The sequence below is a fragment of the Mastigoproctus giganteus genome, chromosome 5, assembly GCF_048544385.1.
Source record: "Mastigoproctus giganteus isolate SK-2022 chromosome 5, ASM4854438v1, whole genome shotgun sequence".
Taxonomy (NCBI): domain Eukaryota; kingdom Metazoa; phylum Arthropoda; class Arachnida; order Uropygi; family Thelyphonidae; genus Mastigoproctus; species Mastigoproctus giganteus.
In genome coordinates, this window is record NC_143579.1 from 110,300,928 (window position 1) to 110,323,606 (window position 22,679).

At 39.8% G+C, this 22,679-nt stretch overlaps 1 protein-coding gene across 1 annotated transcript in view; it reads right to left on the reverse strand.

Moving 5' to 3' along the window:
* LOC150085636 (attractin-like protein 1) overlaps positions 1 to 22,679 on the reverse strand; it is a 585,126-nt gene that overhangs the window by 507,673 nt on the left and 54,774 nt on the right. Inside the window, exon 3 of the mRNA XM_090374629.1 lies at positions 6,678 to 6,806. Within this exon, the coding sequence (XP_090230755.1) occupies positions 6,678 to 6,806 (129 nt within the window). The remainder of the gene's footprint in view (positions 1 to 6,677; positions 6,807 to 22,679) is intronic.

Below are 22,679 nucleotides of genomic sequence, written 5' to 3' on the forward strand. Positions count from 1 at the left end.
ATGTGTCAAATGACTGTGTCCTATGCGAAGTCGAGCAAGAACAACTTCCTCGCTCCGATTCCTGCGCAGACTAGACTGCCATGTTTCTATTACAGGCTTTATTTGGTATAATTTATTTGTTCTCTGTCTGTGCCATAGTTCTTGCCATTGGGAATATATCTTGTTGCATATTATTTGCCTGTAGTCTGTATAGGGGAATGACAGGCAACGATTATGAGTGGGTGTTGCTGATTTGGCTGCAGCGTCAGCCAAATCATTTCCCTTTATCCCAGTGTGGCTAGGAATCCAGCAGAAGCGGATATCAAACTAGTATTCGTGAAGAGAATGTATCTTCTGCTGAACCCGACAAAGAACTGGATGAGAATTGTGTCTCAGAGATAATAAAGCCTGTAATACACTCAAAGAGTCAGAATATATTATTGACCTTTGGAATTGACAAGTTCGAATGTGATCCAAGGCTAGTTCTATAGCATACAGCTCTGCAGTGTATATGCTGGATTCAGGAGGAATCTGCTGAAATATTATAGTGTCTGGAAAGACAGCAGCAGATCCTACGCACCATTCAGACTTCAAGCCGTCTGTGTAAACGGGCAGGAAGTCTGAGTGCTCAGCTTGGTGTGCAGAGTACAGCTGCTGGTAGACAGATGATGAGGTCTCAGACTTTACCCATTTCTTAAGGGAAAAGTCGCACGGTGGGGGATGAGCATGCCAGGGTGGAGGAATTTCTTTTTGTGTTTGTGCAACCTTGTCTACCATGATGTTAAACTCTCTGAGTAGCTCTTGGACACAAATGCCAAAAGGTCGGTTGGCAGTCTTACGGGTATTGTACAAGTTTTCCCAACGTGGCTCAAAAACGGATGTCCACGTAGGATGGTCTGGCAGGGATTTCAACTTTAAAGCATAGTTTAAAGACAACTGCTTACGTCGAAGGGATAATGATGGTTCGTTTGCTTCGACGTATAAGCTCTGGACAGGAGATGTGCGATATGCTCCAGTAGCGATACGGATGGCCTGATGATGGACAGGGTCAAGCCATCGAAGGGCACTGTTTCTGGCTGAGGAGTATACCTGGGCCCCATAGTCTAATTTGGGTCGTACAAGTGCACGGTAAAGCCGTAGTAGGGTGCATCGATCTGCTCCCCAACGCGTGGAGGAGAGAGAGCGGAGAATATTTAGTCCCCTCGTGCATTTTGTACGAAGTTGACGAATATGTTCGAGAAAGGTCAACTTTTTATCAAACACAAGTCCCAAAAATTTTGTGTCTGACACTACTGGAATAACATTTTGTCCGAGCCTTAATTCAGGTTCAGGATGAAGATTACGCTTGCGGCAAAAGTGTACGCAAATGGTCTTCTCCGGCGAGAACCTGAAGCCATTAGCAAGTGCCCAGGAATTAAGGCGATCAATGGCTTTCTGCAGTTGTCTTTCAATAACCCTCATGTTGCATGACTGACAAAATATACTAAAGTCATCAACATAGAGGGCCCAGTTTACAGTTGGAGGAAGTTGTTCTGTGATGGAATTGACTTTGATGGCAAAAAGCGTGACACTTAATACTGATCCTTGTGGTACTCCCTCCTCTTGGCTGAAGGAACGAGAGAGTGAGGATCCCACACGAACTTGGAAAGATCGATTGGCTAAAAAGTTTTTAATAAAAATGGGGAGTTGCCCCTAAGGCCAAGGCTATGCAGATCTTTTAAGATGCCAAGTCTCCAAGTTGTGTCATACGCTTTCTCCATGTCAAAGAACACCGACACCAAGTGTTCGCGTTTTAGGAAAGCATCCCGGATGGATGCTTGCTTCCAATCTAATAAGATGGTCCAAAGTGGACCGGTTCCTTCGGAAGCCGCACTGGATGTTGGAGAGAAGGTCATTTGATTCGAGATACCATATTAAACGAGAATTAACCATTTTCTCCAGGATTTTGCAGAGACAGCTAGTCAGAGCAATAGGACGATAATTGGTGGTGACTTTTGGATCCTTTCCTGGCTTAGCAAAGGCAAGAACGATTGCCTTTCGCCATGAGTCCGGAAACTGCCCTTCAATAAAGATTGTGTTATACAGTAGGAGCAGACAATCCATAGATTTTGGTGAAAGATGTTTAATCATTTCATAATGGATGCCATCTGGTCCAACTGCACTTGCTTTGGAAAGAGTGAGGGCTCTTTTCAGTTCCTGCATAGTGAATGCCCCGTTGTAGGGATAGAGGCCCTTGGACTTAAAATTAAGTGCTTGTTTTTCCAGTTTATGTTTCAGGACCAGGAACTCTGGGGAATACGAGGATGTTGCAGAGATGTTAGAGAATGTTTCCCCAAGAGCATTGGCTATTGCAGTTGGGTCTGCAATAGTGCATCCATTATAATCTAGGATTGAAGAAGGGTGGGATGTATATTTTCCCTTCATTTTCCGGATTTTATCCCAGACTACCTTAGAGTTAGTAGACTGGTTAATAGATGATGTAAAACGGATCCAAGATTCCTTTTGACTCTGACAACGGATGTAGCGTGCTTTGGCTCGTGCACGTTTGAAGGCTATTAGGTTGTTTGTGGTAGGCTATTGGCGAAATATCCCCCACGCTTTGTTTTGAGCCTTTTTTGCTGTTGTGCATTGTAAATTCCACCAAGGTTTGGGAAATGGTGGAAACCGGGCAGATGTTTTTGGGACAGCATTAGCAGCTACTTGGACAATGATTTTTGTGATGTACTTTACTGCGTCATTGATAGGCTCCCAACTGACTGTACTGAGGTCAAAATTTGACTGATGTTGGAAGGCATTCCAGTCACCCTGATCAAACTTCCACCGTGGTAACCTAAAAGGAAGACATGGCCTCCCACTGTGTAACAAGGTTATCACGGGGAAGTGATCACTTCCGTATGGATTCTCCTCCACTTCCCAAGTGAGTGAAGGGAGTAGAGAAGGGGAGCAGATAGAGATCAATGGCAGAAAAAGTACGGGTAGGCATGTGGAAGAAGGTGTTTGTTCCAGTATTTAGAAGGGAAAGGTCATTGAGCATACGCTCTATGACTCGTCCCCTTCTGTTGATGTTAGCACTATCCCACAGGGTGTTATGTCCATTCATATCCCCGAGAAGTAAGTAAGGGGGAGGCAACTGCATTACAAGATCATCAAGGTCTTCCTGGGGGATGTCAGTCCCAGGTGAGCAAACTGTTAATATAAATCCCACCGAAAGGCGAATTGCAACAGCTTCCATGCTAGTTGTAATTAGCAAGGGCTGAACTGGGGTCTGATTGCCGACGAGGATAGCCACTCCTCCATGAGCAGAGCCATCCGCAATTCTGTCCTTTCGAAAAATTGTGATGTTCTGCATGGTGGGATCGTCATTTGCCTTTAGATATGTCTCCTGCAAGCAAAAGCAAACTGGCTCGTGCTTTTGCAGGAGGGCCTTGATGTCATCAATATTTCGCCGGAAACCACGACAATTCCATTGTAGGAATTTAGCCATTATTTTGGCTTGGTGGGTCCATCAGGCGGCTTCCGAGGTGCTGAGGGCTTACTTTTATCAGTCTTGGGTTTATCTTTTTTGGGGAAGAATGGACGCTGTCCCGTGTCTATTTCTTCCTCCGCAAAGAGTTCCAACACTGAATCTTCGGGTACCTCCTTCTGCTCGACATCCATGTTTTCTTGGGTTCTAGGGGGGACTTCCCCTTTCTTATTCTTTTCTTTCATAATTTCCTTTGTTGCTTGTGGAGCATTAGGAGGTACTGATATAGGAGTGGCAGCTGATTGGTTTTTCTGTGAAGGTTTTTGAGAACTTAAAAGATAACGCGCGATGGGAGTGAAAGACTCCTTTGGAGGAATGGTCATGTCCGTCTGAGTTCCGACGGAACATCTCCCTGCTACCTTCTGGGCGTAGGTAGGTTTGTTGATATTCAGGGATTTTACCGATTTCCTTGCCTCCTGGTATGATATATTTAGCTCTGCCTTCAGCCGTTGAATCTCTTTTTCTTCTTTCCACCTCTGGCATGCTCGTGAGTAAGCCGGGTGTTCGCCTTCACAGTTAACCGGGTGTTCGCCTTCACGGTTTTGCGGCTGAACAGGCTGTTGTTTCGTGATCCTTTGCACCGCACTGAGCGCATGCAAGGACTCCACAGCAGGCCATTTGAGAGTGTCCATACTTCTGGCATTTAAAACACCGTAAAGGGTTCGGAACGTATGGACACACTGAACAATTGATGTATCCAGCTTTAATCTCATCAGGAGGTTTAGGAGAGTTAAAAGTCAGGATAACGCTCCTGGTTTTAACAAGTTTTCCATCCCTTCGCGCAGTAATTCTTTTGACGGCAATAACTCCCTGTGGTTTTAATTCGGAGCAGATTTCCTCCTCGGTTACGTCGAGAAGGTCCCACTCCGAAATGACACTTCTCGATGAATTGAGTGTTCTGTGTGGTGTCACTGTTATAGGGATTCCTCCGATTGATGTTGTTCGGAGTAGATGTTCAGATTGCCTGTCATTTTTAGTTTCAATTAAAAGGTCTCCAGAACGAAGCCTCTTAACTGATTTGGGTGAACCTGCTAACCCGTCTAACCCTTTTTGAATAAAAAGGGCGACATTTTACCAATCGGTGTTTCATTGGTAGAATGCATAATTAAGAACCTTGGGACAGGCCCTGATGGTAATTCCGTTCGCTGCCTCTTTTTAGCAATAATGCTATCTAAATCTTTGTCTATGGTTTCAGATAGGGACCGGGTTAGGGCCCCTGAAGAAATAAGTTTATCAGGATTCATTGAGTTTTTTAAATTGTTCAGTGCCCGGGCTCCCCACCCACCACGGAGCCCAAAGGGACGCCCACTACCCGGCATGCAATAAATGCGCTCGGGAGTGGAACACCAGGGCTACCTAGACACCATACCTGCACCGCCGCCAGCCTGAATCCTGTCTCTCGGACCATGAGGGTAGTGGCGTGGCATTGACACGGTTGACCCTCGCAGGCGAACCTACTAGCCGACTGATCCTAGCCAGGCCTTCCAGGACCTCCCGTCTTGTCAAAGCAGGGGCCAAAGTGGTGTATTGAAGCTGGGCCCCTCAACCACCAGGATCCCCCTTTCCGAATTTCCACGGGTCACAGCACACGGCAAACACGCCGGATTCCATTGATGTAAGCCTGGAACCTGGGCTGTGGGCGTTGGTTCCCAGTGACGCTAGTCTGGAAGTCCAGCAGCGTCACTGGGAGGTCCCCTCACCACGTACAGGTGCCCACGTCGAGGGGTAAATTTAGACCCCCTTGGGGGTGTAGTCTCTGCAAGAGGAAGAATGCCATTCACATTCAGCTTACTCAATTCATTCAAGGCCATAAACACCTCAATCAGATATTATCACACACAAAAGAGAAAGAGAGCAGTATTTGACATATACAGTAAACCCCCGCTATTCGCGGGGGTTACGTTCCTGAGAAATTCGCGAATACTGAGTTATGGCTCCCATAGTGATAAAGGGGTTCCGTTCCAAAGTATGAAATATATAAGAAAAACTAGTCTAAAATTTTGTCTATGTATGTATTATATGTACCTTCATAATATGACATGTACATAGACAGTACATAGTGAAATGCAAGCATATGGCATCGAAATGAAAATAACAAACAATTTAATATTAAATGTAATATTTATTAGAAATTTCAAACCAGCGCCTTTGCTAGCAAAAAAAAAAAAAACATCCCGCCAGTGCTATCACCAGTTTCGCTAAAGTGTTGATAGAGGAGTTTTGCCTTTTCGCGAATGATGAGTGAACTTAACGGAATTTTATTTCGAATTCGGTCTTCTATCCACAGATTTAAAGCCTTTTACATTTTTTCTAATTTAACATCACGAGTTACAGAGCAAATTTTTGAAGCAATTAGCGCGTTTTCACGGACACTACGGCGGATTTTTTCTTCCGATTTCTTGATTGATCGTACCGTTGACTCATTGATTTTATAATGTTTTGCCACTGAGGAGACACTTTCACCATTAGAAATTTTGTCTAATAACTCAATTTTATTCGCTAATGTTATCACCTTCTTTGATATTTTCACCTTTCTCTTTTTATTCGTAGCCATATTTTTGTAGGGGTTAGAAAGGACTTGTCCACAATAAAGTCACTTTCTTCCGTTAACACACTCGAAAAAGTCTGTTTTACACTGCAAAACGGTAGATTTATCATTTTTGTAAGCATATCAATTTATAAATTGATAAATTTATTCAGTTTATAAGCATATAAATTAAAAGCAAACGACGAAACCTTCCATGACTAACACATACTGAACAAAGATTAGCGAGAAACATCCACGCTCGCGATTTTTTCACCCCTCTCCCCCCACCCACTGAGCGCTGTTTTGACCGGGAAAGATAATTTTAGCCACGCCCATGTTTTTTATGGCGGAAAATATTCACGGCGCTTTAAAATTCACATTTTTTCAGGTTTCATTTTATATTAAATCGGCTATCGCGAATACGCGAAACCGCGAATACAGATACCGCGAATAGCGGGGGTTTGCTGTACAGTGCAATAGCAAATGAACTCTACACAAAGTTTCTTGTATTGTACCAATAAGACCATGGTATTTGCTATGCACACAAGACAATGAGGAAGTCCTTATACCTTTCAAAAAACTCAAAGAACATTAACTACCTTATTAAAATGTCCATGATTTGGATGACAAAATAAAAAATTCTCTTACCTATATGTAATGTTAAGCCCACTCATATTATATGCAATGTCACTATAGAAATATAAATAGGCATTTCCTGAGTGTGTTACTATTTCTAGTCTCTTCTCTGAGTTTGTTCCATCCTTTACTAGAACACCACTGTAACAAAAATAAAATATTTTTCAATGCTTTAGAACTGACATATGATGAATCATAAGGAGAAACAAAACTGATGATACAATTAAGAATCATTAATAATTACATATAGTTTTAAAAAGTAATCCATACCTTCCAAGTTTTAGAAATCAATTTAATGAATGTCATACACTGCAGCAGATAAATTACACATTTCATAATTAAATGCAATACACTGTATTTTAAAATTCTTTGCTTCATTTATTTCTTTTAATTGTGTTTCATTCTGTTTAATTACACAGTATTGGCAATTCTAAAATGCTTACATTCTGTGACTTGGTCGAATGTGACTACTTATGAGAATCAACTACAAGAGTGCAATAACATTGGTCAACAAATTAAATTCCTAAACACCTTTTACAAACTGAACAAACACATATTAAATTAATCCAATCTTTAAAAACAAAAAACTACAATACACAACACCGGTCATCAGAAAATGGTTCATCCGACGAAGGTCGGATGAACGATTTTCTTTGCCACGTTCCCGAGACATTTCCGCTTCCAGTTCTGACCATGTGCCGATTGAACCACGTGGAGAAATACCACGTGTGGAGGTACCGTGAGCCTGCTACTTAAGGAGATGTTGCAGGAAGTCATATCACTGTTGAAGAAGGGAGCTGACGCTCCCGAAAGCTTCAGGTTTTTAGCGCTTTTAATGTTTTATATTTTAGCAAATTTTATTGTAAATGATCTTTTATTACAGTTTTTAGCATTCCGCAATAGTTTATTGTAAATATTTTTGTGTAAAGATTGTAGTCATATTAAATTTTAAATTTTATTCAATGGTCGGTGTATGAATTTATATATATTTTTAGACATGAGTTTTCCCGACCTCAGAGGCCTCTTTCAGGATAGTTTACCTGAATCTAATGCAACTAACACAAAAAAAAAAAAAAAATTAAAAGTTAAATATTTATTATAACAATAAAATATGTAAATATACCTGTCAAACCATATGCTATATAAATTCCTCATATACTTTATCATCTAATATTGCACTCACTGGCACATGGTTGCTATATTTGGGGTAAACATGAGCACAGCCACCCATATCAGCTTTTAAGAGATTATCAATAAATTTTTTATATCCCATAACTGGGAGTGGGGGGGGAGACATACCTATGTATCACCCCAGGGCTTGCATCTGGTGAGTATGGGCTTGACACACCCAAGGTCCTGAGCTGGATATTATCAATTCTTCTCTTTCTCAGTGATTCCCTTCTACTTCTGACTTTTTTTTCTCTCTTGGGCTAATAAAGAATTTTTTTTTTTTGGCTGGTGCAACATAAGCCTCAAGCTTCCTTACACCATATACTAATAATAATAAATAACAATAATGATTTGAAAAATTATACAACCTGGCTTAAAAATTGGAATAAAACGGAATACGGAAAAGTGGTTTTTCCAGTAATTTTGTTTTGTTGTTTTGTACCCAAACGAACAAAACAAAATTACTGGAAAACTTCCACTATATAAGTTTGTTTGTTATTTGGTTTTTAGGAGCATTAGCAAATAAGGCCATATCGCTCCAGGGATATGCAGTGGTCATTCCCTGACCTTTCCGCATCCTCTGTATTTGGTGGTCACAGGCTCGAACCCCGGTCTAATCAAGAAGCGTGTGCTACGCACTGCTGCTCCTGCCCACCTGGCTACGGAGGCACCAACTATATAAGTATAACAACAGACCACATGGTGTTACTCTGATTCTGAGAAAATAGAATTTGAATATGATAATTATAATGTATACATAAAAAACAGACATGACAGGATAAAGGAAGGAATGATGCTTTTAGTTGAGCAGTCTGATGTCACAAACACTAGCAAAACAATAGTGAGAGTAAGAGTCTATCATAAGAAAAATAACTGTGGTGAGTATGAACAACGATACAGACAAAGAATGTCTTATCACGGATGATTTTAACTTTCCAGATATAAATTTAAGCTCACCCAGTAGCAAAATATTTATTGATTTTCGGGATGACTACATTCCACACTAAAAGGTTAGAGCGGCAACAAGAAAATGCAATACTATAATCTGATTATCGGGAGTGACTATATAAAGAATTTCCAGATAAAAGAACCACTAGGGGACAATGATCAATCTAAGGAAGAATCCCATCAGCATTGCGCTTGCTCAAACCAATCAAGGTCTTATACTCCTCATAGGTGCCTGGTCACCAGATGCTGCAATTTACATAACTGAAGCTTTCTTGGTAAGAGCAACCCTTTGTTCCACTCGCCAATCTTGTTGCTCCTCTCTGTACTCGTTCCAGTTCTATATCTTTCCTAAAAGGAGGCCTCCAGACCTGTATGTGGTACTAAAGGTGTGGCCTGACACTGCCTTATTACAAAGGTAAAATCACCTCCTTATCCCCGCTAGCAAAATTCCTGTTTATCATTGACAAGACCCCATGAGCTACTCTTGCAGCCTATCTGCACTGCTAAGAAAACTTCATATCTCATTGCACAATTATCCCCAGGTCTTTTTCATTCTCTGCTACCCTGAGTGTAGTACCGCACAGTTGGTACGTTACTCTGGGGTTCATCAGACTAACTAGTCTATAATTTCCAATTACTGATTTGGCTCCTTTCTTATGCAGCAAAATTATGATTGCATTATTCCACTCCTTAGGCGGTCACACCTTTCCTAATGTATTTTGTGAAGTTGTTTGTTGTTCTTTGTTATTTGTTTTTTAGGAGCATTAGCAACTAAGGCCATATTGCTCCGGGGATATGCGGTGGTCATTCCCTGACCTTTCCGCATCCTCTGTATTTGGTGGGCACGGGCTCGAACCCCGGTTTAATCAAGAAGCGTGTGCTACGCACTGCTGCTCCTGCCCACCTGGCTACAGAGGCACCTATTTTGTGAAGTCTTGACAGTGTGTATCATGTCTCTTCCTCCAAATTTTAACAACATTACAGTAAATTCATCTTCACCTGGGGCTTTTTGATTCATTTTATTCAATGCATGTTCTATCTAAGTGGTCTCCAGGGTAGGGTGTTAAGATGATCCATGGAGTACGCGAGATAATCAGGCCCTGTTTTTCGAAACGAAATTGAAAATAAAAATTATAAATAAATAATTTTTTTTTTAATACTTCGATATGTAGCTTTGTTTGATCATGCCGTCAGTTTTGCCCATATCCAAAACAAAGCAGCCACGTGCTCGCTTCAGGCTCAGAGTATATCTTCCATCCTTGTTTAGCTCCTTTGAGAACACCAAAGTTGTACCCTTTGCCAATGACCTTAAAATCGTTGTGTCTGGAAAGGAAAATCTAGGAGTGCCACTGAACCCAACACCAATCTAGTCCTGTCCGATCTCTCCTCTTGGGAAGCCTTGAACAAACTCTGCATTAACCCAAGTAAAACCAAAATGATGCTCTTTAAGCACAAGCTAGACCTCGGACGTCCACCAGGTTAAAATCTCTGGAATACGGCTACCCATAGTTACTGAAGCTACCATTCTCAGAGGTTATTGACCACAAACTGAGCTTCCTGCCACCTCACCCATCTCAGATCAAAGGTCAAGAAGCTCTCTGGTTCCATTATTTGTATCTCCAGGAATGACTGGGGCCTTTCCAAGAGGATGCTTCAGCTTTACTATAAAGCAGTCTTCCTGCCAATAATCAGATATGCGGCCGGCGCCTGGTTTCACCGAGTTGACTTGGTCAAGATGACAGACAGATTGAGTTCCATCCAACGTACAATGCTACCAGGCAACCCTTAGAATTTGCAGAACAGTGTCTACAGCAACCATCCAGGTCATAGTTGGAACTCTTCCTCTGGATCGGTATGCCATGTACAGAGGACTAGTATTTAGAATTAAAAATAACATCCTCGCTAAGTTCCTTGACATCGAGCTAGATCTTGGCGCAGACCCAAAAGCTGAGAAATTTCAGATGCTACAATGAGTTAGTGAACATCTGGCAGACCTGCTGGAATAGATCCAAGTTGGGATGGTTAACAGAGGATTCCTTCCTGATGCAATACCACCTTTACATCTTCCAAGTCTGTCCAATCCTGGCTTTCCCTCACCATGGAGACTTCCTTCCTGGTTACAGGCCACATCTCTCGTAATGAAAAACTACACCAACTAGGCCTCTGTGCAACAGACCTCTCCTACTCAAAGCCAAAGAAAACTGGAGGCACCTCCTTTTTGACTGTAACAATCTTGCCTCGAATCTTTGTAAAGAAGATCTGAGGCAAGATTAAGTGAACATCATCCCAATATCTGAAAATCAATTAAACCAGTTATTCCTAACCCCTGAACATAGTGTACCTATGCCAATATTCTCTCTCTCTCTCTCTCTCTCTCTCTCTCTCTCTGTCTGTCTGTCTGTCTGTCTGTCTGTCTGTACAATTTTTTTTATTTATTTATTATTTTTATTTCATAACCTGCACCATGGGTGGTTTTTTTCCCTCTCTTCTCTGTTTTGTTTGTACCTCTGGAATGGGCCTCCAGAGGATCCTGGCCCACCTGATGGCAACACCAGGTGGGTCAGAGTCTCTTTTGAGGCAGTACACGCTTTACTGGGACTGGCCCACCTTCCTGTGGTGTGGACAAGTACACAGAATCATCTCTCCAGGTGATCAATGCTTCTGGGTAGCCAAGCGGCCAGAACAGAACAACATAACACACAAACTTATACCAACACATTTCTGGCTCTTTTACAGTTGATTCTGCTCTTCACGGTGACATGAGGTGGAGTTGAACAGACATTCTAGGTGATCCCTTTACAAAAACACATGTTCACAGATCCTTGTTTAATTTACTGAACAAATGTAGATCAAGCAAACAATCAAACAAATGATTTTATAAATGTAATTTTAGATAAATGATTCCTTCCATGTAAATGATTTATAAATTTTAAAAAATAATAAACTTATATATTTAAATTTTTATTCCATGGTGCACACTAGTCCTTTTAAGTAAAATAAGGGTGCATGACCAAAAAAGTTTGGAGATCACTGTTCTATCTCATCACGATGGATATCAGGTATGTTGCAAATTTGTGACCCATCTTTCCCACTGCTGGCATCATTCTCTTGCCCCTTATGTAATACTTTATAGTAGCCTTCTGCTATTTCAATTATGCCATCTCTGCTATTTATAAGAGACACCATCACTATTCTTCAGATTCAGTATCATTTGTCTTTCTGTATTACAGTTCATGACTACTGATGATTCTGGGGTTACTATTACCCATATGCAGTACTTTACATTTGTCAATGTTACCCTTCAAAAAAAGATGTCATTACATCTTTAAGTAAATCCCACATCAGTACACTGTGATCACTGCCACCTAATGGTTCCTTTATCTGTAGATTCTTAATGCATGAATAATCAGATCCAGAGTATTATTCTCTCTGGTAGCCTATTGAACATACTGTTGTTGAAAACAATCCAATAAATCCACGGCCCCAAGTGCCAAGTGATTCTTTGATCAAGTGACTTTGCTCTGAATTAGCACTCTTTCTTGAAGTAGAAATCGTTTCTTTATTCAAAGCATTTATTAACACACAATTAAATAATCTATAGTAAAGAAAGCAACTTTACTAGATTAAGAAGGAAAGCAACCTTCTCTTTCCATTTTATTTTTTGTTATATCTTAATTACTAACCTCCTAGTGCTTGGTCACAGGATGGTACTGCTCCTACCTCCACATGGCAGGGCCAGTAACCTGGAAGGGAAAAGCTCTCCCTTCCAGGGTGAAATGGAGCGAACTGACTCAATACTCAGGAATCCACTGGGTCAACAGACCCGAATAGAACTGATCCAAGATATGAGAAATCGTTCTTTCTGAGACACCTCTAAGGCAATCAGAAAAGGCGATAGAAATGACTCACTCTGTCTCCACAAAGAGATTAAAAACTGACGTTAAAGTTTTAATTTCTCCAATGTATATTATTACATTCAAATACTGAGAAAGCGGTAGGGCAATTGTCACCCTTTCTCATACAAAAGACTCTTGAGAGTTATGTCGGCCCACCAAAACAAGTTAAGACTAAAATCAGGCGACATTTTGGTAGAAACGGCCAATGCTAAACACTCCGAAAAATTATTACAAATGACAACCTTTGCAGGAATACCAGTAATAGTAGCCCCACACAATACATTAAATACTTCAAAAGGTGTCATTATGGAATGGGACCTTCTAAATGTGCCCGAAGAGGAAATTCAAATGGAACTTCAGGATCAAGGAGTCATCAGTGTTAAAAGAATTACAATTAAAAAAGAAGGGATAATCACCCCCACCAGGAATCTGATACTCACTTTCAACACCTAAATCACCCAGATCAGTAAAAGCTGAATATCTACACTGCAATATAAGACCGTATATTCCGAATGCTCTCCGTTGTTTCAACTGTCAGAAGTTTGGTCACTCACAGACAGCATGTAGAGGAAAATTAACATGTGCAAACTGTGGTTCGCAAGAACATGCCACTTCTACTTGCACAGCTGAAAACCATAAATGTGTAAATTGTAAAGGGGAACATACTGCATATTCAAGGGAGTGTGAAATTTAGAAGAAGGAAAAAATGATACAAAAATACAAAGCAGAAAATGGAGTTTCATATCAGGAAGCTAAAAAGGCAATTACAATAAATATAGCAAACAAACCTCCTTATGCGCAGATTACCACAATCAAAAAGGCTTCGGAAATTAAATTACCCAATTCAAAATGTTGTGGCACACAAACGGATGTTACAATCCCCCCAGGAGAATCCATCTCAGAATGGGTTTGTGAGTTTTACAAACCATCTCCATCACAAAAACAAGAAAAGATTATCAATACTCCTTTATCTTTCCCACCAGATAATTCAGAAAATGTAAGAAGAAAAGCAAACAAAGAAAAGATAGGTAGTACGGGAAAAAAGATTGCAGAACAAATGGACACAGATGCAAGAAACCAAGGAGAGGAACCAGTTCTCGAAATCTTCGCTGAAGAAGAAATGGATACGGGTAAACCATATTTTTCAAAGAAAGACAAAACCAAGGTAGACAAAGTTAAATCAGCCCCAAGGAAGCAATCCGAGGGAACATCTAACCCCAAATGACAGATACGATTATCCAATGGAACTGTCGAGGTTTTCGCTCAAACATTAATGATGTTATCGACCTCATCACCCAGTACCATCCACTAAGTATCTGCCTAAAAGAAACCTATTTAAAACCACAGGACAATAGTATAATCAAAAATTATATCACATATAGAAAGGATCGCATAACGAATGGAACAACGAGAGAAGTTGCAATATTAGTTAACAGACATGTACCTCCCAAACAATACCATTGAACACACCATTAGAAGCAGTTGCAGCCCGTCTAGCAATAGGCTTCAACATTACCATAGCCTCAATATATCTACCCCCTAATCAAGAATTCCGATTTAAGGATTTCGTAGAGCTGATCACTCAACTACCACCTCTATTCTGCATCTTAGGCGACATAAATGGACATCACCCACTATGGGGCGATCCCAAAATAGACCAGAAGGGTAAGCAAATAGAAAAATTAGCTATCGAGAACAACCTAATGATTTTAAATGACGGCACACACACACATATTTCCACCTCCCATCAAAAAGCAGTTCTACAATAGAACTTATCAATCTGTTCCCCAACACTGTTCCCTGTGACTAAATAAAGCATACACGAGACTCCATTGAGCAGCGACCACTACCCCATTATTTTGAAAATCATGAAGAAAATGCCATGCCAAGCCAGTAGGCACCCCAGATGGAAAATATATGATGCAGATTGGGAAACATTCAGGTTACTAGCCAAGTTAGACTGCAACATTATTAAATGAGAATCAATACAAACATCAGTAGCCTATGTTACTGATAGTATGCTTCAAGCTGCGGAAAAGACAATACCTAAAACATCTTCTAACATTAGAATATATCCAAAACACCATGGTGGAACAAAGAGTGCCGGGAAGCTAAAAAAGAAAGAAATAGAGCCTGGAACCTCTTTTGCAAAAATCCAACAACAGACAATCTGATACAATTCAAGAGAGCCAGAGCTAAGGGCAGGAAAGTGCAAAAAATAAGCAAAAAAGCTGCTTGGATGAAATTTGCATCCACTATAACTATTTCCACACCAGCTACACTTATCTGGAAAAAGATCAGAAGGATGACAAACAATTCTCAATTAAACCCCTCTCCATTGCTAAATTGGAAGGGACAGCTGGTTACAAATACCTTAGATATAGTCAATGTGCTTGGTGAAAATTTTTCGAATACATCTGCTAATTGTGCATACCTCACTGCTTTCAAAAAGTACAAGAAAGAGGCCGAAAAAATAAAACTAAACTTTTCTAGCAATCAGTGTGAACAATACAACTTGCCGCTCACAGTAGCAGAACTAAAACAAACTCTGCTACAGGCAAAACACAGTGCAGTCGGCCCTGATGAAATCCATTATGCAATGATACAACAATTAGATGAACAGTCCCAATTAGCCCTGTTAGATCTATACAACAAAATATACCTTGAAAATTCTTTCCCAAACAAATGGCACCACGCAATAATACTAGCTCTCCCAAAACAAAGAAAAGATCTATCAGACCCACAGAACTATCGTCCCATAGCTTTGACTAGCTGCTTAGGCAAGATATTAGAGAAAATGGTCAACAATAGACTAACATGGTATCTAGAAAATAATGATCTTCTCAACTCAGAACAATTTGGCTTTAGAAAAAAAAACCGCTGTACCTTGGATGTACTTATACAACTGGAAAATCAAGTAAGAAATGCTTTTCTCAGGAAACAACATCAAGTCATGGTTAATTTTGATATCCAAAAGGCATATGATACCACGTGGCGATATGGTATACTTAAAAGGTTACATCAACTTGGCCTTAGAGGACATCTACCCCTCTATATATACAATTTCCTTAAGAATCGGACCCTCCAAGTTCGAAGGAACAATACACTTTCCAATATATTTTATCACGAAGGGGACCCTCAAGGACTTAGTGCCACACTTTTCGCAGTCCACTTCAGCACAATAATAGAACAAATCCCAAACAATATCTTTACAACTGTTTATGCTGATCATTTCTTATCAAGTGCAGCATATGAGGACAATAGAACGGCAGTTGCAAGTAGCCATTAACAGAGTCATAAAATGGACAGAAAGAAATGGATATAGAATATCGGTACAAAAGACTGCATGTATACATTTCTGCAGAAAAAGGAATCTCCATCCTGACCCAGAACTCAGGCTGAAAGAACAGATCGTCCCAGTTAAAAATAGTGTCCGTTTCTTAGAATTAGTTTTTGACAAAAAACTGACTTTCCTAGAGCATATCAGTCACATAAGAGTCCACTGTTTGAAGAAAATGAACATCTTGAAGGTCCTATCTGCTATATCCTGGGGAGCAGACAGGATAATCCTACTACGTTTATATCGCCTTCTCATTCGGTCTAAGCTAGACTATGGTGCCCCAGTCTATGACTCGGCAAGACCTAGTGCCCTGAGATGGCTCGACCCGGTACATCACTGCGCACTACGTTTAGCCCTTGGAACTTTCCGCACCTCACCTGTGCAGAGCCTGTACGCCGAAGCACAAGAACCTCCTCTGCAAACCAGAAGACAAAATCAATTACTCTCTTATGCAGCTAAAATAAAATCCTTACCAGACCACCCTCTACAGAAAACTCTTTTTGCTTCTGAATGGGAACAACATTATCAGCAACAACAAAGAATCAATAAACCTGCAAATGTGAGATTAAAAAACCTTCTTCTCAGTAGAGAGCTTAACCTAGATAACATAAATCTGCTGACGAAGCAGTCTACTCCACCATGGATAATCAGACAACCTTTATGTGACTCCTTCCACATTTCGAGCAAACAAATCCTTTCTCATATAAACTATCAACAGCTGCATGCTGCTTATAAGGCACAATTTTCAGATCATTGCTTTCTATATACAGATGGATCCAATACTGATTCCTATGTGGGAGCGGCAGTTTACTTTTCTGACATCACATTGGCCCAAAAACTCCCAAAAGACTGTAGCATTTATACCGCAGAACTGCAAGCCATTATGTTAGCACTAGACGAAATCGACCATTCAAGTTTTCAAAACAGCATAATTTTTACTGACTCCCGTAGTTCCATGATGGCAATACAAAATATCAGTTCTAACAAACATCCTCTACAACAGCAGATTCAATACAAAATATCAAAACTCCTTGAACAACGTCGTAACAGTAGATTTTGCTGGATCCCAAGCCATGTCGGAATACATGGTAACGAGCAAGCAGACAGAGCTGCCAAAGAAGCTAACAACAATATTTCTGCATCAGAATATATCCCTTTCTCAGACTATAAACACGTTATCGATCACAGTGGGATACATCACTGGCAAGTACTTACCACTAACAAATTGCATCAGATTAAAAGATTACTCCAACCATGGAAATCCAGCATTCAGAAAAATAGACGCGATGAAGTGATACTTGCTAGGTTAAGGATTAGGATACACGTATTTCAGTCACTCTTATCTTTTGCGAGGAGAGGATCCCCATCTATGCCCTATCTGTCACACACAAACAGTAGAATATGTACTGATTACTTGTCCAGCTTTTGCAGGTGACAGCCGAAACTCCTTCAAAGAGCTAAACAAACATCAATCCCTCACTCTCAAAACCATACTGGAAAATAGAAAAAATATAGCAGATGTTTTTCAGTTCCTCAAGAAAATAAATTACTATAATCAAATATAAAACTAAATATTATCTCTAAAGCAAGCTATAGTCATTCTCTGTCACTCTTGGAAATTATCAGCAGCAATATACGAATTAGAACAAAACCGTTATATAAAATCTTACAGGCACATTTTATCCGCAGTAGCTCTTGTGCCAAGAATTCTTAAATCAAATCAAATCCAATAAATCCACAAAATTCTTGATAGTGTGCCATTGACCAACCCACAAGTTTCAATCAATATCTAGGAAGTTAAAACCCTCCATTATAAAACATTCTGATTTACTGGCCAACTATTTCTCTGTACAGTTATTCGTTGTACTCATCAGAGTCATTAGGCCTATAACACACTCCTAATCTCATTTTTCCTTTTCCAATGCTTTTGTCTCACGAAACTGACTCCACATTGCACTGTCTACCATTGTCAACTGGATACACTGCCTTAGATTTTATGTTTCTTAAGTAACACCATAAGCCCCTCCTCCCTTCCTATCTTGTCTATTTTTTCTGTACACATTGTACTCCCCAAATTCTAATTTCTGAACTCCTTATAACTGTGTGACACCATGTCTCTAATATCCCAACAATATATGCTTTTGATGTCTTGACCAGCACCTCAAATTCACTATTTACAGTGCGATCTCCTTCCCCACATAGGGCACCCTGGTGCCTATGACTTTTAGCATTAGCATTAACAAAAACACATGATGCAAGAAAGCAAGCTTATACAGGATCAGCCAAAAAAAAAAAAAAAACCCAACAAAAAACCTTCTAATTTCACCCATCCACTCGGCTCCAAACTTTACTAGATATCTGCTCTACAATGTCATCAACTTTTGTCCCCTGGCAGCCATACCCTGGTCCTGTTCCACATATCCTTTTTACACAATATATTTCCCATTTCCCTGACAATAGAGCCACTGACGATAACTAGCTCTAGAGGACCAGAGGGTACCTACCCTACTGTTCGAGATCTCGTAGTGTGTTCTAGGTGCAGGGAGTATGAATTCTTCACACTCCATGTACCTAGAACACAAAGACAGGCTAGATCATGTCCTGTTCCAGAAAGCCTGCTAACATTGCACAAATTGCACATCACATGATGTGCTGTGATGTGTTGCCTTTTCTCCCCTGAGCCACAGCACTCCTACTATTTTGTGCTTGCTGCCTTGTTGCTCTCGTCTGGGAGATGTTTTCCGTTTGTTTGAATACAACTGATTAACAATGAAAATTAATAAGATTTAATAAATGTATCTGATTAATTGATAATATTAAACCAAACTAATAAATTCCTAAATGTAGAGGCGCCTCCGTAGCCAGGTGGGAAGGAGCAACAGTGCATAGCACACACGTCTTGATTAGACCGGGGTTCGAGCCCGTGACCACCAAATATGGAGGATGTGGAAAGGTCAGGGAATGACCACCACATATCCCCAGAGCAATATAGCCTTAGTTGCTAATGTTCCTAAAAACCAAATAACAACAACTAAATGCAGTGATACGCATTACACTATCTAGTTTTATGTTATACCTTACACTATCAAGTTTGAGATATACGTTACGCTGTATCATAATGATCACAATGTTAAATTAGTTATATCCTTAGCTAAACACTAAAAGATATATGCCCAACGAGGTACTTATTTATCACAATTAAAACCCTACTATTCGTGCCAAATTACCGATACAATAGCAGGACGAGTAGGAGTCATAACTTAACTAAAGTTGCCCTATCTACAACTGAATATAACAACTATAATAATGGCGGAAAGATTCGAATGATACAAAGGTTCAACATGTATTGAGTAGTAACCTACAAAATTTCTAGCTATATTAAAAATAAAATAACGAGCATTACTAGGACTATAAAGCTACTTAAACTAAAATTTAATATGCCAATAAAACAGCAAAATTTTTCAAAAATGTATTGGATCCTGGAGCTGAAAATTCTCTGTCTAATACACGGATACTCTCACCCAATCTCGTGTAACCAAGCTACAAGGGGAGTTAAGCAGGGAGATGCAAATTATGAGAAATCATTGGCTCAGAATGCAAAGAAAAACACCAAGGAATTCTTCGCAAAAGTTAGCAGAAGGAGAGGGATGGATCATATTGGTACACTGATATGAATGGTATAACAGTTGACGATCATATACAGACTTCTGATAAACTGAATTATTTTGCACCTGCATTCACACATTAAGTTTTAGAGATTAGCAGAAGTCCATCTAATAGTGATTGGAAATTAAAAAGTATTTTATAATGACAGAGAGTAAAGTGGAAAAGAAATTGCAATTTCTACAAGTGAATATAGTGGGGGGGGGAGAGACTAAAGAAATCTACCCAATTATATTAAAAGAAGTTGCAAAAGACAGTTAAACCTTTAGCCATCATAATGAGAGTGGAAGAACTGCTTGGAGATGTGCAGATGTATCTCCTATTCACAACAATATTTCAAAGGGTGAAGTGGATAATGCAGGCATGTAATTTTAAGCTCTATGCTGGAAAAAAAATCTTCAAAAACGATCTTCAAAGGGTTGAAGATATAAGGCAATGAAACCATGGATTTGTTGAAGGGAGTAATACCTTGCCAATCTGAAGCTGTATAAGCTTTGTGTCCTTGAACCTATTGCTAATACTAAACTGGAAGGGTTAATATGTATAGGAATCTTATTAACAATTATAATATTATTTCCACCAACCTTAATTTCCAAATGCATATATTTTTTATTTTGATAGGGAAGGAGATACTTTTATATTTGGCTCAAATTGTTTTTTGCTATCAAAGCCCATTATCATATTTTTAAAGACAAAGATCAATTCAGTCCCATATATGCATGATGTGAAATGAATATACAATTGCCAATACAGTAGTTGCAAGTCACATTAGCAGAGGCATATGACACAATGATGCAAGGAACCAAGCTGCATTAGCCATATGCAGCTAGAAAAAAAAAAAAAAAACCTTCCCATTTCACCCATCCATTCACTCCAAATGCTTGTCTACTTCTGCCTTGAACATACGCAAATAGTTTACCTCCACTACAACAGATGGAAGTTTGCTCCAATTATCAACCACCCGCTGGCTAAAGGCAAATTTCTGCACATCTATTCTACAATTGTCTTTGCTCAATTTGAATTTATGTCCCCTCAGGTGAGTAATCTGAGCAAGAGGAAGAATCCCATCAGCAATGAGCTTACTCAAACCATTCAAGGTCTTATACAAATCAATTAGATTACCTCGCAGGTGCCTAATCTCCAGATGCTGCAATTTGCAGAACTTAAGCCTTTCTAGGTAACAGCTACCCTTTGCTCCACTCACCAATCTCATTGCCCTTCTCTGTAGTCATTCCAGTATCTCTACATCCTAAAATGAGACCTACAGACCTACAGTACTCAAAGTGTGGCCTGACCACTGCCTTATACAAGAGGACCATCACCTCCTTATTCCTGCTAGAAAATTCCTGCATATTATTGACAAGACACCATGAGCTACTGGTTAAAGAAGCAATGTCAACCTGTCTGCACTGCTCAGAAAACTTCATATCTGACTGCACAATTACTTCCAGTTCCTTTTCATTCTCCACTACCATGAATGTAGTATCACAGTTGGTACGTTACCCTGGGATTACTGCTACTCATATGCAGTACTTTACATTTGTCAATGTTAACCTTCAGTTGCCACCTCTCAGCCCATCTCCCCAACTTTTCCAGATCCTGTTGCAGCAGCATACTGTCGTTACTATCATTAACAGCCCTGCCAACCTTTGTATCATCTGCAAACTTGGACATTAAACTTGTTATATCTTCATCAATATCATTGATAAATACAGAAAACAACAATGGGCCCAGCACTGAACCCTGGGGGAATCCACTAATAACTTGTCCAATTGTCCACAAAGAACAGTGTCTACTGATTACCGCTCCCTCGCTTCTTTCACTCAACCATCCTTTTATCCATTGCAGAAACTTGCCCTTTTAAACTGCCAATTTTAAACTTCTTGACCACACCCAGCCTACCATAAAACAAAAACAAGGCTGCGCGTGTGTAGCAACTGAATAAACAACACCGTAAAGGCAAAGATACACTATTAACACCTCTCATTTTACTAAAGCACATTTCTGGGGGTTACTACCATAAAACAATAAAAACAATTTCCAGTTGCGTTTCTGCTAGTGGAATCTGTTATAAACTGGTAGTAAACTCGATCTAATTGCATTTGCAATAATACCGATAGCTTGAATTGTGTGGGTTTTTACCTTATTATGATGAAATGTGTTTCCCCTTCACTGATATAAAAAAAACAAATACATTTTCAGAATCTTCTCTTCATTCCTATCGTGTTGCGTTCGGTTGGGGTGATTCTGCGTTTGACTGCCATTTCTTGTAAACACAAAGGCGAATTGTGCATAAGCGAATTCAGTTCGTATTATATACGATATTGTTCCCCTATTTATAAATCGTGTATGATCGAATTCATGTAGTGTAAACACATGTTATACGAGGACTGACTGTACAATTAGAGTCTAACTGTAGGTCTGGATCAGGATGTAATGAACATTTACGACAGAAGTGTACAGCAGTTGTTTTTGGTTTAGAAATTCTGTAACCATTGTGTTTGGCCCAAGACACTATTCTATTAATTGTGCCTTGTAGTTGTCTTCCAATAAATCGCATATTTATTGAAAGTTTGTTGGATCTGTGTGGTCTTTTCCTGATTTTGGGAAGGCTAGCACATAAGAATGGCACCAGCTAGTGGGATAATATTCCTCTAAGAAAATTCTATTATAGAGTCTTAAGAGAGCACTTAACGATCTTTCACTTAAATGGGAAATGGGAACAGTGCTCCGTCAGGACCCGGAGCACTGTTCTTCACCTGTGTGAGCACATTGAGCAATTCAGTCATGGTCAATGGCAGGTTGTATGAATGTTGGAGAGCGGTATTGAAATTCAGTTTATACTTTTCTATCCTGTATAGAAAAGGGAAATAATAATAGAAATAAAAGGGAAATAGAAATAAAATATAAATCTATTTTAGAGACTGAAAGGCTGGTTCATATGTGGAAATAGCTGAGTGTTTCAAAAGATGAGCCAAATGCATTAGCAATTTCTAC